General features: G+C 36.1%; 1 protein-coding gene across 46 annotated transcripts in view; it reads right to left on the bottom strand.

Annotated features, from left to right (window-relative positions):
- ARPP21 (cAMP regulated phosphoprotein 21) overlaps positions 1-19767 on the bottom strand; it is a 148862-nt gene that overhangs the window by 91111 nt on the left and 37984 nt on the right. For 19 of the 46 annotated variants that reach the window (XR_011233895.1, XR_011233896.1, XM_069473384.1 and 16 more), the window contains exons 2-9: positions 18382-18558; positions 16472-16638; positions 15460-15501; positions 14595-14684; positions 10486-10630; positions 9016-9094; positions 8296-8355; positions 7433-7573 (exon numbers count right to left, since the gene is read on the bottom strand). Coding sequence is in view for 44 of the 46 variants with exons in the window: in XM_069473384.1 (XP_069329485.1) it covers positions 7433-7573; positions 8296-8355; positions 9016-9094; positions 10486-10630; positions 14595-14684; positions 15460-15501; positions 16472-16600 (686 nt within the window). In the remaining 2 variants the exon portion in view is untranslated. Of the gene's footprint in view, positions 1-7432; positions 7574-8295; positions 8356-9015; positions 9095-10485; positions 10631-12520; positions 14389-14594; positions 14685-15459; positions 15502-16471; positions 16639-16802; positions 16883-17173; positions 17386-17411; positions 17503-18381; positions 18721-18811; positions 19018-19767 lie in introns of those variants that run through there. The other 27 variants (XM_069473383.1, XM_069473385.1, XM_069473393.1 and 24 more) reach the window with 15 other exon arrangements.

The following is a 19767-nucleotide window of genomic DNA, read 5'->3' as shown; positions in this document are numbered from 1 at the left end:
GTTTAGCTTTATCTACCTAAGATGTGAGCAAAATAAATGCAACCGTGAATAAGTAAATAGATAAATAAACAAATAAATAAATACAATTATTAAAAGTATCACTACTCTATGAAAAAGCTCTATTAAAATGTTATATTAAGGATACTATGTTATAGGAGGTACATGCATATTTCATTTCCAAAATTAAATAGCAAATTATGCATTCACCCTCAAAAACCATAAATAATTTCAAGTGGGAAAAAGAACACAACAAACTTATGTTCTCTCCTCACAATATATATCTGATATTTACCTATCTTATCTACAGAATCTTCTATTCTCTCAAATATTTAAGAATAATAATATGGAGAAAATATAATACTTGAAGAAAATGACCAGGAGTTTGACCACTGTTAACAAATAAGTCTCCCTTTGAGTCTGGGTATTGATTAAAAACTAGATGTCATGTTCAGTAAATAAAACTTTATGGTTTTCCTGAGAGCAATATGATTCTTAGTTATATTTCTGATCTTTGGCTTCTAGTCAGATGATTTTCAACACTATTCCTATAAAAAGTGCAGAGTAAATTTACCATGTTTAGAAATGACAGGATGCCAACTAACCACTCATAGATTTCCAAGAGGCACTTAAATAAATTGATGTTTGGTCTTCTTCAGAGGATTATTAAGCAAGCATCCGTATCAGGATGCTGCTCAGTTTATTCACAGTGTCACTCACATTCCTAGCCGAAGGAAAAAAATATAACAAACATTTGTTTGTTTCTTTGTTTTGTCTTGTTTTGGTACAAATGCACTTAATCATCTGCAGGTGGTAAAATGTCTAAGGGAAAACACCAGCGATTCCCATTTTAAGCCTTAGCCCCTTCAGAAAGAAATCTAAGCAGGACAGATGTTCCTTGACCTTGATGGACTGCTGCTGTCTACTCCTGTCTGGGTTCGCCCACTGAGAAGGTGGAAGGTCCCAGGATCCTGCCGCTTAGCGCAGTAATTATCCATCACTTCAGGGATTTTTACCAAAATCAATGGGTCTCAACGCTTTACCTATAGGGAAGCTTTATTTAGTGGTAGAATGAGCTTCATGGTTTTTATGACTTACCAAATAGCCAGCTCAGTTAATCATCTTTTCTGGAACAAACTGCTGTAGTCACTACACACCACTATCACTCCAAGCTAACACCTGGGCCCACACTTCTCAGGGATCACTGGGTGTGTACTCGCACACTTGACTCTTAAGGTGCAGCCCCACAGTAATGCCTTGGGGCCACTCTTCTCGTTTTACAGTTTCTGGGGCCTGGAACCACTTGCTTTCCGTGGATTTCCTATTTCCTTTCTTTGCTCTGTACTTTCAGAGTAGGGAATTTGAGGCAATGACGGTGGGTGGATGTGAAAGACAAAAGAAAAAATATTCAAGAGATGACAACCTTTTAACATGAAAATTATCTGAAATGAGTTAAACAGTTGCTCCGACATATGCAAAAACATTCAGATATCATGGGACTCTCATTGCCTGTGGCGGATCTTGGCCTTTTGGAAAACACTTGGGTAAGTGAATGGTTTCTAGTCTCTAAATGGTACACACTAAGTGTGTATCCTTTCTCTAGGATCGAGAAAAGAAAAGCCATGTGAGAAAATATAATAAAAACAATGAACTGCTTTGTGCTAGACACAAAATGAATAAAAGAGAAAGTGAAGATCAGAAAGAGAGACAAAGATAAAGGCAATATTTCTCATAGAGAAGGACATATATTTATAACATTTTAAATATTTTATTAAGATCACTATTAATATTTTTAGCCTAAGTCCTAAATATAAAAAATGTAACATTATACTGTAGATAGTAAATACATTGTAAATATCATTTGTAATGCAAAAATAACTAATTCCTCCATCCTAGATGTCCAAGCTCATTGGGCATCACCAGCTGATCTGATGGCCAACAAAGAATTCCTACATAAAAAAATAAAAAGTGCTGGGGAGTGAAACATATTTCTGGCAATCTACACAGGGATGGCAGAGTGGAACTAACTAAAGGTGAGAAAACACAACGTGGAGATCCTCAGCTTGGAGATTCCATTTGTTACTTCAATGAAAAGGCAGTAAATTCTAACCACAAGTGTCCCCAGACATTAAGACCCAATTTGTTCACCAAAAGATGTCCTTGGAGGCTACAGGTCACATACACTAGTTAGCTCTGAGCACTAACAAGGTTGTAGTGATGCTGGGACAAGGTGACTTCGTTTTCTAATTCTTTCAAGTTAATCAGTTCACTCAGATGACAGCGAAATTATTATTTCCTAATTTCCACGGACTATGTCTTTTATTCCAATCCCATGCCTCGATGATACCAACACTCAGCCAAGTCTTTCTACCTTTGGTCATTCTTTCTTGAATACATCCTGCTAGTCAGTACCAAGTCAACCTTTCTAAAGCATCATGTTAGGCACATCAATCCTTGTGTTCTAAAGCTATAGGGGCTGCCTGACTTAAAGGCCCCCTCCAATCCTATGTAGCTTCCCACTAGTGCTGACAGTATCATCTCTCCACATTTTCCTCTAGCCAGCATAACAACATTGTAACGTCTCCTTGATCTGAGGGCAAATAATCAGGATTAGAATCCTCATCTCACTTCATAGCAATGTGACTTTGGGCAAGTCACTTATCCTCCCTCAGTAAATTTCCTCTTCAGTAAGGTTGGAAAATGATTTTAAAACATCCCCTTCATTAGATAGTAGCAAGAACTAAATGGAACCATCTCAGCAAAATTCCCACCTATTAGTAAATGCTCAGTAAATGTAGAGATTATCATCATAGGTTTGTTTATACCCAGTACCCCAGATTGCAATGTATCCCCCTCCTCACTGTATTTGTTAAGTCTTAGCTTTTCTCAAAGTCTTCCTAAATGCCTATAGGAGCCATGAAATGGGTGGGCCAGCAGTTCCCACTTAACCTCCTTAATATATTATGCTGCATATCACTCATGCAGGCATTCCCTAGCCAGTTGTCAAGTGCCTACTATGGGTCCACAAAGAATTTCATCAAATGTTTCAGGTTTTAATATGAGTGAGATTCTTAAGTTATTCATCCAATCTCTATACGCAGAATGTAAGCTGTGAGGACAGAAATCTTATCGTGCAGTTTTTGTGTAACCACAGAGACTGAAGTCTGGATGCTGGATATAGATTTATTGGTGAGTTGTAGTTTCTGGAAATATGTTTCTAACATCAGGAAAGTTTTGTCTGTGTATATTACAGGACATCAAAAACATGATATTTCTCTTCTCATCAGGTAATTCACAAGTGCCCAGAATCCTCAGATATATTAAAGTGAGGCCTCCAACTTCACTTCAACTACCTTTCCATCTTGCTTTGTTGTTTCTCATGGCACTTCATGTTCTTGTGGACATGGCATGAAGCCATTGAATTGGACAATTGGGTTGACTGTGGTAGTAATTTTGTAATAACACCATGAATAGGTTCATCGTCTGCACTAACATTATGAATAAATATGTTATTTTTTTATTCTTAGGAAAAAAAGAGTGAAATGGAGTAAAGTAAGTCTTAAATTTAATGAGTATACTCTCCAAAAAAAAAAAAAAAAAAAAACAAGCAAACACATCCAGTGTCTAGTGACATTAATAAGCACAGAAAATCTAGCAAGAACTATCAAATTGTAGGAAGGTTCTGCTACTTAATGATATCACTGAGTTAAAGTTTAAAAATATCTTGTCCTTCAATCACTGTTTCTTATCTGACAACAAAGGACTTAAAAGAATTGGAATTACCAACCACTACAAGGACTCTTCTTAAGGACTTTTCTCAATATTTTCTGGAAGCTTTTGGTTTAAGAGAGTTAGATTATTTAAGAAAATTTTTCTTGGCATTAGACAGATTGGTTTAGATCCCAGTCATGCTAATCATTGCTTCTCTGGAAGCCCCAAACTGAACCTCAGTTTGTGCCTCATTTTCTTCTTCTCATGAAGGAGGCTCTAATTATTTATGTTCTATATATACTTTAGGATTAAATGTAATAATAGCATGAAACAAGAGATAAAGAACTCGGTGCAATGAATAAACAGTAGGTAATGCTATTATAAGTAAGAGATGATGTCATTTAACTAACTGAGAAGTGCATCCTGAGATAAATTCTTTCTATCATGACAGGGCAGATGGATTACATCTGAGGATATTACAGAAAATACTAGAGATCAGTACACACACCTATATATATAATCCTCACAGAGGGTGTTGTTATTATCTAAACATTTTGACTTCATGTGAAATTATTCCTTTGCCATGCAAAACTTAAGATTCTCAAGTCACATTCTGTAATTATTAATACTTAAACTGCCCATCATCCAGAAAAGCAGGATTCTGGGAAACAAATTCTAGCCAAGAGGTAGCTAATATAGTTACAGTTATTTATGCATCCATGTCAGAGAAGCACTGACGTGTCACTGAAGCAGAAAAATTAAAAATCAATATAAAAGTGTTTTTTTCTCTCCCTCACTCTTTTAGTTCAGTTTTATACCCTCAATGGACTTTTTTCTGCATTCTCCATCCACATATTTCATCATTTCTTCCAAGTTACAGTGCCATTTAGAGATGTATTTTATAAAGCTGTACACATTGGAAAGGTATGCCCCACAGATGAAGCTCTCAGGGAGCCATCTGAGGAGCTCCCATCTTAGTCCCCTTCCTTTAAATACATGGAAACAATCAATCCAATAATGTTTCTAAATTAATATGGTTCCAATCATATGTCAATTGCCCTGATAAGACAACACCTGAAATTTTCACAAGACCAAAGAAATTGAGTCATCTAGAACTTGAATAGAATGTTCTCAATAGGCTGGCTGCTCCATTTTGAACTTCAACTCCAAAGACCATGGCAACAGACTTCTAAAAATCAAACATATAATTTTCTACAAAACATTTCTTCTTACTAAAACTGCCAACAATGACTCAGGTCCTGAAAATTGTGATTTAATACTTTTGGAAAAGGACATTTACTTCATCTTCTTTCTTTTGTCCTAAGACATCAGTTGTTCCTGAACCGCCACCATTCTCCCCATTGCCAAGAATCACTCAAATAGAGAATGATCAGAAATGGGCCTGCAACAGAACAGCTATGGATCGAACACTGTTAAACTCAACTCTTCAGGAAATACCTTGAAAGTTCATGACTTAGAGTCATTAGACTTCTTTGTTTAGGCACAATTTGACTCATGGAGGGGTGGCTAAAGGGTGCGTGCAAGAGTAAGGAACTAGGCAGAGACTGAGCCCTGGCATTCCTGTGGTAGCAACCACACCTTCAAGAGGTATTCTCTACACACATTCACTTTTCACTCTTCCTAGAGGCATAAACATGTGGAGTCTATTTTAAAATGGCCATTAAAACACAAAAGCTGGTGCCTTTCTGGAAGTAAAGAGGTCTACTAATAACCTGCCTATTACCCAGAAAATAAAATTTTTATAGGACAAATTATATTCTGTAGTGATATTTGGGAACTTGCAGGCAACACAAGGATTTAGAATGTTCAAAAATCATGTAAATATTCTACATATATGCTCTGTCCAACATAAGCACTTGAAATGTGACTATCCTGATAGAGGAACTGAATTTTAAAGTTTAAATTTTATTTAAATTTAATTCATGTAAATTAAATGTAAATAGCCATATGCAGCTACCATATTGGGCAGAGCAAGTTTAGACCCATCAATCGAAGTTGACCAAGAGTCTTCATATAATCCTTAATTTTCTCAAAAGCCATTCTCCAAGGAAACAGGTCTCAAATACATGTACTAGTATTCATGACTATGTGATTGCAAAACCAGCATGTATTAAAAATAAATCTATCCAACAGTTGAAACTGTATCAAATTTGATCTACTTGATCTGTAGGCTTTTCCATATTTGCTATGGCCTTACAGAGAAAGAGGAAGAAAAAATTAAAAGGAGGTAGTCAATGGTTTCTCTATTTTGCAATCAGCATGCCCCCTGCATTATGGTATCTGAAGCCATAAGGAAAATCAGAATGGAGAATAACAAACAACAACAACACAACAACAACAACAACAACAACAAGTATTTGATGGAGATGGAAGATGTAAAGCATTTAAGAATAGTGACCTTTAATTTCCACTAGGACTCAAAATATGAGGCACATGTGTCAACAGTCAGATAAAGTGGAAAGCTGATAAATTTTAAAATATGTTTTTCCAGCACAGTAGAATGCAACCACAGGACCCAATAATTCTGAAGCTTCAAGGGCCCTTAAACATTATTCACTTCAAACCGTCCTGCAGACATATAAGTAATTTGAAACCCACAGAAGTGGAGTGCTCATTGTCCCTGAGATAATAGCAAAGCTTGGTTCCAGATATCCTAGTCTGTGCTCTCTTCACTATGACTTTCACTCTGCCTCTGCTGAGCACAGAGGGATCCTTGAGTGCAGAAAGAGCCTGATCTCCATCCCCACTTGTCCCAACCCCTGGGGAGCAGAAAATAAAGAGTATTTTAACTGTAATACTCTGCTTGACACAAAAGCTCCCTTCACTAACATAGCATTCCATACCAAGGACACTGTGGAAAAGGAAATTATGAAAGTGGATGCTTTACTTAGGGACAGTTTTTGAGTTTAATGTGCCTTTTGCTATAGAAGTGGCTTGCACTGTGCTCAAAAGATATATGGGTTCAAGAGAGACAGCTTCAAGTTTCAAAGCAAATGACTACTCATCTTATTATGCTTTTAGTGACTCAGTGGGACAATGGAAAGGTATTAAGATAAAAGTAAATAATTATTTTACAAAGAAGAAAACAAACTGTCATCCTCATTTTAAAGCTACATCTTAGATATATCATCTAGTTCAAAACTCTCATTTTACAGGTGGAAAAACTGAGATGGCAGACTTTAAATGACTTGTTCCTACTCACACAACTATCCACACAATAAGTGGAATAGAGTTTTAGAGGCGGGATTTCTGTCTTCAGGTTCAGAGCTTTTTATTACTCTAGAAATCACAATAAGATTGATATCTAAAAACTAGAAAAAAAAAAAAAAAGGGAAGAACAATTATCCTGTATATGTAATGGTTGTTTAAAAATATCTGTTGTTTTCAAGTTACATTTGACATAAAGTTTCCCATGGTTTTGTATGTAACTTCATAGAATACTGATGGAAGAAAGAAAATTATGTTTCAGGAGCTATGTAAAAGATCAGGGAATAAATCTACTTTATTGCCTGAATTTTATCAACTTTCCTGGTTCTCAGATAATCTTCTACAGATAAATGCCACACTACTGCTGATAAGAGCAAGAGATAAATAACATCGCACATTTTAAATGTCAAGTACCTTAAATTTTTTTACTGTGCTCTTATAAACGAGTCCATAAGAGAAAAAGAAAATGCTAAATAAGTACAGTGATGGGACTTACATTCTGGTGCTGCTGGTCTTGTTGATGATAACAGATTTTCCTGTTTGATCCACATTGTGATCCAATCCAAAGTAAGCTGCCACCCTATGGACAAGCATCCTCTGATATGATGACATCTGAGGGAACTTTTTGTAATGATTACTGGAACAGAATATAAGGAAAAGTGGAATCAGCACTTTCATTTCTTGCCCGTGGTACATTTTACAGGTACATGCACAAAATTATTTCTCTTTTGTCCAAACCACTAAGCCTATTTCATTTCTGGCATCACTTAATGTCCTCATTTCCAGACGAATTTTCCACTTATAGATTTATTGATTAACCTACAATAAGTATCTTTGTTTCATAGTTGTGCATTTCTCTTGCCAAAGAGAACTTACTGTCTAGTGGAAAGTATTCTATTTTAGTCCATGATACCTTATCAACGGAGCCAGGGACAGGACAAACGATATGACATAATACGTGATTGTAGATGCCTATCTGGAGATGTGTCATTAAACGATTTACACTGAAAGCAGCACAATTATTTCCAGGCATAACTGACTACAGCCAGCTGGAGCCCATTAAAAAACTATAATAAAAATGAAAAGGGTCGCTTCTCATTACAGCTACTCTATGCTAATCAGTAGCCCCCTGTTTATAGCCATTTTGTCAGGAATTTAACAAGCAGGAGCACACATGGTCCAAGCAACAACTCCCATCAGCATATAGCTCCAAACTCCAATAACATCTCCATTTAACAAATCAAGAAACACATTAAACAATGTTTTATCTATCCCTACATCTTTCCAGAATGGATAATTTAGCCCAAATACCAAACTACGACACATCATAAAACTAACCAGCATTGCAATTTAACATACTTGTTGTCACCAATGAAATCAATAATTTCCTGCTCCATTTTCAACAGTATCATCCTGTCCCTGCAAAATAAATGTTAAAGTGAAGAGCTTTTATGTATTTTATATTCCCAAAGAACTAAGTAGTTCATTAAATGTATGGAAAAGATTAAACATGTGTTGCTAGCAACCTATATCTAATTCTTCTCTGGAATATATTGACCATTAACATATTATCATTTCATTTTACTTAAGATTATTTCTTATCTCATTTGTTAAGTATTTTGTATTAAATTTTATAGTCTTAATGTTAATTATGGAATGCAAAGTATTAGGACCATAAAACACATCAAATAATAGCATATTTTAAATTAATAGAAAACTGGAACAAAGCTAAGCCCAAGTATTGACTGTAGATGAATATATAACTACATTGAAACATAATTGGCTTATTTGACATCAATAATTTTCATTCTCTTTTTTTCCCCTTAGTATCTCTTTGTGATCAGGAAATCAGACTGTTATGCCATAATTTATTCCTTGGGTAACCCAATATTAAGACTTTGTATAAACAGTAAACATGCAAACCATTAGCAGAAAAGAGAAAATACAGGAGATAGTTTAAGACATCAGGGAAGGTATCTGCATTTTACCACAGCCTTCCTAGAAGTGTTGGATTAATAACTTTGATTGTAATATTCTACTTGATCCTTCTAAAAATAAGAGGCTTATTTAATAATTTACCTGGAATTATTCTTTAATGTGTTAATCAGAAACTCGTGTAAGTCTATGCCTGTAGAATCCGTGTATTCTTGGCTGCAATCTGAAACAAATAGCAGGATGAAGTTGTCAAGAGTGATGGTGGGAAGGTGGGGTGGAAAAGGTTTTCCCAATCTTTCCCTCCTGCTCAGCTAAATTTTAGATGAAGCTATTGGTATGAAAATACGTGTTTCAAAACTATCAACCTGGCAGTATAACATCAGAATGAAAATTAGATTCGGGGATTGAAAACACCCAATAGATCCTGACTGTGGAAAGACCCAAATGTCATAGGAGGAGAAGTGGGCACAGTTTGGGCGGGAGGGAGGTGGAGTCAAATATCATGTGTTCATTCTGTACTGTAAATCAGCAAGGGCACAAACTCCACCTGACAGGTACTCCCACCCACTGAGAGAGCTCTCAGGAGTTTGAGATCCTATGGAACCTTTTTCTCTTAAAACAGAGGAAGCAAAAGATGACAGTTATTATGAGACTATCTAAATATTGACCAGTAAAAACACAGATGGGCACTAAATATTCCCAAGTATTTTAAATCTCCTAATGCTGGTTAAAGCTTAATTTCTGAAACTGTTTTAGGAACCTGAACTTTCATACTCTCATATATACCTTGGGTTTTAGATATTCAGCAGCAGAGACAACCATTGTAAGTAGATATGTGGTTACAGAACATAATATTAGAGGGGGTTGTCATTCCTCAGCTGATCAGATGCCCTATTCTTTCTCAGTTTTTTTAAATAAACTGCAAGTTTATTTATTCACGGCACTCTTCACTTCAACTTAACTTAGTTTTGTCTTGTACAATGATAGGTATGGTAACAATCTGAATAGTTTGATGGGTTTGGGATTTTAGAAGATTTTAGAAAGACTTTTTCAGAGAACTATTTATTGCCATAGAAGTGTATTATTTTTTTAAGTGAATACTATGTGACATTATACTGGTGCACAGACTAAATTCATCTGTGCCAGATAAAATGTTAATCATCTACTCCGTTGGCATATACATCTGTGCTTTGGAGACCACATCACTTATTGACTGAGAATTACTAATCCACTATCTGTCTTTTAAGATAAGCATGAAAGTTAAAATGTAAAACAGGGTATCATTACTCTTCATCAATCCAAGTTAATCTGTCTAATAAACCTGAATTAAGAGCAGATTTATATTACTCCTTTGTACAAGCTTGTCATTGAAAACAGAAGATGCAAATGTGAATCCAAAGAAATACGTGATCCTGAAAATAACCTCTTTAGCAACACAAATAACACCATAAACAGAAAGAAAATCAAGTTCACATCTTGTACACACATACATACGTTACACATATAAAATTATACGCAGGGTTGGGTGGGACTATGCATGTGAAATCTAGAATGTACTCTGTTAATAAGTATGTGCCCAAACTGAGTTAGTTAAGGAAACATTTTCACATTCACCTTTTGATAACATTCTGATCTTGGGTTTTTCAGAGGTTTTATCTTTGTTTTTATCCTTTTCTTTTTCTCTTTCAGAGTCATCTTTCCTAGATTTATCCTCCTCTTGCAGGCTGGAAAAACTGGAAAGCTGTAAATGAATTGATTCCTGTTGGGAAAAAATATAATAATTTAGGGCCCAATTTAATAATCTCTGTCTGGTTTCCATTTTGCATAAAAGTTATTAAGTACAGGAAAATGAAAGCCAGGTGCAGATTTTTTTTCTTAAATGGTAAAAAATTAAACCTGTCAGAAAATTAATTGCCCTTTAAGGTGACTTGAACTTCAGAAGTCAATGGGAGGTCATAAGAAACATCTAGCACTAAAACTTTGCCTCATGAATATTAATCACAATCAAGTTAAATTCCTGTAGATCACAACTCTTATTTTCTCTACAGGTTTATTTTTAAACACCTAGGAACAATTTCTTTGTCAGCACACTTGCATCACAGCCACTGTCATCTCTAAAAAGAAAAAAAAAAGGCTTCTGAAATTCCTTTCTATAATTCCTTATAAGGAGAAATTGGCACAAACACAGACAGACAGATATTATGAATCATAATTACAGATAGAACAGATGTAAGGAAAGCCCCTGATAGCCAACTTACAATAAAGACTCTATTTTAGAATCATGTCCACAATGATTTCTACTGCTATGAAAAATCAGACTATATAATTGCAGGAGTCCTAAGTATGGATTATTATCATAATTATTTAAAATATAATAAATCATTATAATATATAATTACAATAAACATTGCCTTTTAGAAAAGATAGGAAGTAGAATTATTTCCCATAAATAATATGTAAATATTTAATATTATTTGTATTTTAGTATCAGTTAATCTTTTCCAAAATAAGATTCTCTTGAACGAATTTTGGGTATAAGATTAGATCATTTACAGTAATGGGGGGTTGGATCTACTTTTATATTTATTTATTTTGCACTGAAAAATTGACCATTTTTTACTAACTCACATATATCAGTCATTTGACTGATAATATGTTCACTGTTTTGAAGAAGAATGAGCCAAGTCATGTTTTTAGTTTTATGAAAAATCTATGCTATGATTAAAACTATGACAAATTAGCCAACATTAAGCCTACTTATTCTTATGTAAGAGATCACTTGGTGAGAAAGCTTTCTTCCACTAGTGACATTAAAATTTATGATGTAGAAAAAAAATATCCCCAATGACTAATAATGTCTCTCACTGAGAATGAAACTAATGCTCACACTACATGTGACTAAATTGATGGCTGTACCTCCTCAAATGGTGGCCAATTCAGGGTTCTTAATGGTTCTTGGTAAACCTGGCTAATCTAATAAGCATTAAACAAAAGTCTCCAAGGCCAAGTTTCTTTTTTTGGGAGGGACTCCATTGTGAGCTCCTTGCTAGAACAAAAAGTCACCACACTTGGAAAGACACACAATATAGAGGATGAAATAAAACATGCTGTCATAAACATTTGTCTTAGTGGGTTTTCTGACTTTCACATGTTTATCCTGGGGATGGACAAATATAAAATATGTAAAACTCAGTGTGATTTGATTATAGAGTCTTTTACCACATGGTTTAAGACAGAGACATCTTAATATGCGAAGGTTGAGGTAGGTTCTAGGGTTATGATTTGCTTTTACTTGCTAAGGAAACCACTGGAACATTTCTGGTTCAGAAGATATGGCTGGGGGTGGGGGAGAATCAATTTGTCAGTTAATTAGGAGTGGAAACTGAGGGTCCTGGGTCATGAAAGTGGTCTCATTGCTTCTTCAAAACTGATTGAACCATCCAGCCTCTGTAAGTTTTAATCTAAACTCATAGAGGCTTGGAAATATATTACATACTGCAAGAGCAGAAACTAAAGGACAGCCACTACAAAAAAAAAAAAAAAAAATGTGCAAACTGATGCTATGTGTTGATAAATACTATATTCAGAAAAAAAATCTATCTTTTCTATACATTATGGTGTTGAAAGAACACACAAAAGTGCTATAGAGTTGGTAAAAAACAATCTGTTATTTTTTAATATTTTTATTGATATGCTCAATAATAAAATACAAGTGTTAATAAATACATCGGTACAGGATAAGTTTATATCCAACAACAGTAAAAGAGTGATTCAAGTTGCAGTAATACACTGATAGGTAAATAGTATAACATTAGAAAAGCAAAATTCCTTTAACTTAAGGACAGACTGAACCATCATGTATGGGTCTGAGATCAAGTAATACAGGTAGCAAGAATTTTTCCCACACTGGAAAATGAAGGCAGTTTTCCAAATACTGTGAATATACAAACATTGGGGAAGCAATACAATCCATATACTTTATACTTCTGCCAGTGTTCTCTGGGATTCAGTCCACACATTTTGTAAGTGCCGGTGATACCTAACGAAGGCATTGCATATAAACTCAAAGTTCTGCTTCTTTATTCTCTAAAGAAGTAGCATGGCCACTTGCTTATGTGTGTGTCTGGGTATTTTCTATCAGCCCCCTGCACCCACCACTCCTCAGCTAGTCTAAAGAGAAGGTTGCAGGCTCTCATTCTCTCCTGCAAAGCTAGTCTTGGTGTCTGAGCTTGGAACCAGCAGGAACAAAGCACCGTTTGCACCTTATTTCTCTACACCAATCGTATGGAGAAACTAGGCTTAGGTCCAGGATGGGCACTATGATACAGATGATCCCTTAAAAAATTTCCTCCTGGTACCTTGTCAAATGGGACAAAAAGCAGATTAAGTCTATAAAGGGTGTCCTTCTTTGCTTGGCATTAGGAGTGGAGGACACCTGGGGCATTATTTCTCCCAGCGTCTGTCATTCTGCAGAGTTAACGTATATCATGTGCAAGTACATTACAAGGCGTCAATCAACATTCAATAATACAAGCCATGATATTCACATTATTCCCCCTTTTCAATCTCCATAAAAAATAGAAGCACAAATAAAATGCTGAAGAAAAGCCACACATTTCTCAGAGCCCAAGTAAAATAAAGCATGTGTATGAAACATAGTAATGGCTATTGGAAGATAGCCTGTCCATGCCTTATGACATGAGTGGCATGTTAAGGAAATGAGGCTAGAAAAAAATACTCTTAGGACAAAATCTATAAGGAATTTATTTTTGGTCCTTTTAAAGAAAGTGCTCTCAATGCTCTCTGTATCCACAAGGGGAATTCAGAGTATTTCAACTAAAGTCAAGAGAGAAAAGGAAAACAAAACCAAACAAAAAAAAAATAATGATATTTTAATCAATTTTCCCTCCCCTGGGCTCAGATAAATCATTTTGCTTTTGTCTTGACTGTTCTCTTCCTCTGATAAAATAAGTGAAATTTCAGCAGCAAGACTATTTTTATAAAAGCTAATGTGATGCCTAAAAGGCAAACAAAAATAAATATGATATGAAGTTTCCCATTTTGTCACGGAAGAGTTTGGGTGGAATTTAAATTTTTAGAGCCTAATAGTCTTGCTGTAAGGAGCAGAAATATGGGTAAGGATAAGCAGCGATATATTTATAATATTAACTTAAAGTCACCATCAGCTCAGATTTATTTCTGCACAATTTTTGGAGTATTGAGAAATCTCTACCAAAGGCCATAAAAGTATTTCTCCAAAGTTCAATGCACCTTATTCACTATATCTTAAGTTTCATACAAGCCAACAGTTGTGTTTCTTATAGGCAAGTGCATTTTGGGGAGCTGAGAGGTAAGACATCTCCAATAAGGAAGGAGACAGGATTCTTAGGACTATATTTGGTTCAGCCTTATCAAGAGAGAGCCTTTGAGGAAATTCAGCACTACTGTGCTTAGTTTTTATTTAACTGTTAATCTAAATTCTTTTGAATTCCTTTCCATTTTCAGTTTTCAGAGGGTCTGGAAAAAAGCAAACGTAATACTCTGTGACAAACTGTTAAACTATTTTAGAATGTTTCATAAACAGGGGATGAAGCCAAAAAAAATGATTAATTTTCTTAAATACATTTTTTCTCCCCCAAAACACTGTTCAACACCAAATTAATAGTCATGCACACAAAGGTGGATCCCGTTCATGCAATTAATGATAACGACAGGGGATATACCTGATCCTGAAGACTTTCACCTCCTGGTCTGGCTGAAGATTCCTCACAGACAGCAAGACTGCGAGTCAGTTTACCTTTTCCTGCTCCTGACTGAAAGTGGGGAAAGAAAAAGGAAGGAGAGGAAAATAAAGAAAACAAACAGGAAACATTCCCAGACTGTCAAATCAGCTCCACGTTCACATAACATTCCCAAATGAGATTTTTAAAACCAAACTTCAAGTCTGCTGCTCGGTACTGGCTACACTGGCTCAGAGCATCAGAGCTCTGTGTTGGTGAGAACAGAAGTGAAAGAGAAGGTAAACGGATGAGTTTAAGAAACACTTTTAGCAAATTGTGCCCATCATACTGGGGAACACATGAAGAATGAATTGCTGTTATTTCATGAAAGCATCAGGAGAAAAAAGTGACCAAGTTAATTTCCACTGAAGCTGAGTTTGAAGGGGATTTGACTGAGAAGATGTCTATGAGGATGAAGAATGTGTAGTAAACACTAGTACCTGTTTACTTCGAGGCAGAAATCAATTAGTGAGACTAAAACATCTACTCCAAATTTTTTAAAAATAAAAACTGACCAAGTGGGTATTTGATTTGTAAAGCACTGTAAAATCTCGAAGTGTGAAAACAAGATCAAACATATACTTTTTCAGTTATTCGAACCCCAAATCCTCTAATTAAAAAGCATCCAGAACAAGAAAGATATGTGTGAACACAATCCCTTTAAAAGCAGACAGCACCAGTACAACCAGAATGTACCACAGTATCTGCATACAATCATCTGAATTGTTGGCAAATACTTTAACTTTGATGTGAAATATGCAATTTATATCCATGATATCAGGTCTACCTAGAATTTCAAGAACCCTACCTTGGATTTTCTTCTCTCTTGGTTCTGAATCTCCAGCCGCCTCTGTATGTTAGAAATAAAATAAAAAAACAAACAATAAACCAACAACCAGGAGAGAGGGAGAAAGAAAGAAAAAGAGACATCGAGAGAGAGAGAGAGAGAGAGAAAGAAAGAAAAAGTGTCACTATCAGCCACAGTTGAGAAATCAATAACAGCCAGACATTATAACCAGTAGGGAGGATTCCTCCTTTCCCTAGCTTTTAAAAACTTTTGACTTTCAGCTCTTCTTGCAGCAACTATTAGAGAGGAGAAAAGTCAGCCTTGAAGGCTTTTGTCCATTATGTGGTTATCTGCCTTTGCTAACTGTGGGTATATAAAGAGTTAACACTGTTGTAATTTAGTTCAAAGAAAATTGATACTTAACAAGCTATTTGTAAGTACAATTTGTTTCCCTCTACCAACTCTATTTCTCTCATAAATCAAGGTGTATTTAATCACAACACTTTCTCACTTTCTTCAATCATTCAGTCTTTATTTCCTCCCCTATACAAGTATCCCTCTCTTTGGGTGCGAATTCCAAGGTTTAGGCTTGTTTGCCAAGAGTTGAACCTTAACATGCCCACGAAGGTCAAAAGATTTTATTTTTCTTAGTTTACCATGAATTGAGTCTTCAGCTTTCCACAGAATAGCAAACTCATTTTTAAAACTCAGCTAGCCTAAAGCTACCCTGAGAGAAGTCCTCCACGTTCACCTTGAGGTGATCTGGAAATTCATACTGGGCTGCTGTGTGCAAATTCAGTAATTAAATACTTTCCTTAGATATTTTTCACTTCAAAAGACATTTGAGAGCATGGTCCAGTCAGGGAAAAAAAGAGTGACTAACAATGGGAGAAGGGGGAAATTAGCATTATGAATTTCCTAATGAAAACTAGCCAAATTCATAAAGAAAGTAAACAAATCTTCCAAGTATTCTAGAAATAAAGGAAGGGAACTGCACACAGTGGTATGAGAGTCAGGGTCTTCTCCGGCTCACCTGCAGTTCCAGCTTCTCCTCGTCATCCAGACTTTCCGATTTCACGATGCCGTTCTCTGGAGTGGCCGTCTCCTGCTCGGTCCCTCCTTCCTCCACTATCGCCTGATTCAGGTCTCCTTGCTCAGACATTCTCCCAGGTACAAATTAAAACAACAAGGTTTTATGCCCTAGAAGATTAAGATACAGAAAATAAAGTCAGTGCAGGGTGAAGTATTCACTATTATTCTTGAGATATTTCATTTCTCCTTTTGTATTCAAATTCAAATGAGCAACTCAGGCACCCCTGCCAATCTTACACAAAAGGAGAATAAAACAAGATGAAAGCAGGTACCCAAGGCATACACAAGAGGCAGATGCAGTCACCCCGTGCACACCCCCTCTACACACATGCACACACACACTTGTGAATACACTTTGCCATAAAAATGGATCAACAAATCTCAAGTGGAGACACATAACTCCCACACAACCACCAATCCCAATATTTCTCCAACTGTTGAACAGATGACCTTCAACTTCTGACTCTAGAGGTGATGTTGATATTCTGCAGCATCTCTAAGATAACTCAAAAATTATGTGCAGATTTCAAACATAGACACACTTCCCTAGGTATAAGGAATACAGTACACTCTACAAGGGGCAAAAATCAATTGAAGAGGTAATAATTCAGTATAAATATGGGATCTAATTTCAGCAATAAACCTTTCAGGATCAACATTCCAGGCTTCAAACTGACAGCTACATTATTAAAAGTGTAAGCCCTCTCCCAAGCTCCTGTCAGTTGCTGGTGCTGCAGGATCCTGTGGAAGGAAGTCTGGCAGGCTGCTCTAATGAAGCTATCACAACTGAACTCCACTACTCCAGGCTCACAATAGACTACTCTACAGACACTGGAAATGGCTTTTCAAGTGAAAGCCTGTTATTATTTTTTTCTCCCTACCTCCATAAAACCCCTGACACTCCCCTTCTGATGTGCTGTCAAATGAGGCTCATGAATAATTTAGCATTTACTTTCTCCTCATTTTTTAAAGCTGTGATAAAAAAGAAAGAAAGAAAAAAGGAAGGAAGGAAGGAAGGAAGGAAGAAGAGAAGAAGCAGCAGAAGCAGAAGAAGCAGAAGCAGAAGAAGAAGAAATGACACTGTAGCTTAGAAAATTAGTTCTTTCTCCAAACATCCCAAGCAATGACTGTCCCATTCCCAGTCATTACAATCATTACGATGGTAATTATTATTGGACAAATCAATGTTGTGATGTGTTTCTTTGGAAGTGTTTAATTACCATTTACTAATTCTGTAACTTTATTTCTAACTGGAAATAGGAAGCATGAGAAAAATCAAAATCACAGCAATTTTTGTTGCAAATTTGCTAAAATCTACCATGACAAAACAGATGGTGTCTAATGATATTTTTAAATACACAGGCTTATTTGGCAAAAGGATTGTGGGAATGCAAAAGGAAAAGGCTTTTCAAAGGACAGAAGTCTGAGTCTGTAAGTGACTAGTGAGCAATACTTTTAGGTTTGGGGAGGTATTAGGATATTTCATCCAGTGCATTCTAACAGATTCCTTACATTTCAGTGGCATTCGGCATGTGTGCTTAACAAAATAAAAAGTTCCATTTCCCAATGGTAAACAGCTTGTTTCTCAATGTATTGGGGTAGGGGGAGGACAGGGGACTTCTGTTGTCCTAATTTATTTTTCAGAGCATTTCAGTAAAAAACAGATCGTGACCAGATTTAAAACGGAGTGAACAAATTGAGCTCTAATTTTCCAAACTACAAGCCAAATGAGTCTCTGATACAGACTGTCTACTATGGTTACATTCAGTGAACTGCTCTATGTAAACAAGCACATTTATGTAATAATAATAATAAAATACAGATGCGATGACAGCCAGACAAGACCTTTACCTTTCACGCAGAATTCCTGCTATAGGTCTTGGCGACTTACTAGCGGCTTCTGTCGTTCTACAGCAGGAAAATCCACACCAGTGATCAGAGACAACTGGAGTCCCATGTCCCCATTAACAGTTCGGAATGCCCATCTCCATGCGATTCCCTTACACAGTGTGACACATCATCGTCAACCTGAAAAAAGACGAAAAGTAAATAATAATAATTGCAATAATCATGGTAGGGTGAAGGACAAAATAAATAAGACTGGTTTCTAACACTAATGACCAGCTTCCAGCAAATCACGTTCACAGCTTGATCCAGCTCCACCTGTCTCAAGCTGCCTGCTTCTTCTCTAATGAAGGCTACAGCCGGCTGTTCAAGTCAGAACGGCACCCACGCAAGGAGCTAAAATTAACAATTGCATTATGCACCGAAGATTACTCACTTCAATTTTAACCTTTTTTAGTGAAATCTCGCACTTTGTATTTAAAAAAAAACAAGCTTGTGTGTTTGCCTCAATGAGAATCAAGATCACCTATGAGCAAAAGTCTTGCCTCCTTTTTTTAACCAAAGCTTTTGTCTTAATTATAGATTAATATACTTTAATTTTGTTTCTATGACTTATTTCTTTATGAAAGTTACCTTTTTGAAACATATTTAAAGGTTCACTATAAAAGTGGAACAAAAAAGAAAAATGAAAAGAAAACTTTCATAATGGCATGGCTGAGAGAGCTCTCTTTCTCTCCACTTACAGTTTATGAAGAAGAATTTCTAATATCCTTGTTGCATGATGAGCACAGTCTACCCATTCCCCACCCTCCCCATCAGGATTGCCACCGCCAGCTGGGCATTCTGTTTGACAGCAAAGAAACACTGTCAGAGGGATTCAGCAGATTTGCAAACTTCAAGCCTGTTGAAAACAATCCATGCTATAATGTGCACTTTCTTTTTCTCACAACTCCTACAGGAGCAGCGGCAAAGACAGCTTGAATGCAAACATAGAGACGGGCTCTTAATAACATTTGCCAAAATCAAGCTGCATCTCCTTCCTTTCCCTATAACTCTAGTCTGGTGCATACCCGCTAAATCCAACAGCATGCACACCTCTTCCATCATATACCCATCTATGAAAGCACTAAAGGCACCCCAGTTATTTAGTCTAAAGGTTAGAAACTCTCTCTCCCCCTCCTTCTTGCTACTTCTTCCCCCCAAGTTTAAATGAGCCCAGCTGGTTCCTCACAGGATTTTACTGTGGCTATATTAACAACATATTGGGTTACAAAGCCATTTGTTGTGTAAGAGGAAAACAACTGTTGAAAATGCAATCACTTACACAGTCAAAAATTTCTGGATTTATTCATGTTTTATTAAGATGGATAGTTAGGCTTTAAACTATGTTTC

Source organism: Eulemur rufifrons, chromosome 7, assembly GCF_041146395.1.
Source record: "Eulemur rufifrons isolate Redbay chromosome 7, OSU_ERuf_1, whole genome shotgun sequence".
In the NCBI taxonomy this organism is placed as follows: Eukaryota; Metazoa; Chordata; class Mammalia; order Primates; family Lemuridae; genus Eulemur; species Eulemur rufifrons.
Note: the sequence above shows the minus strand (reverse complement) of the source record. Positions and strands in the feature narration are given on the sequence as shown.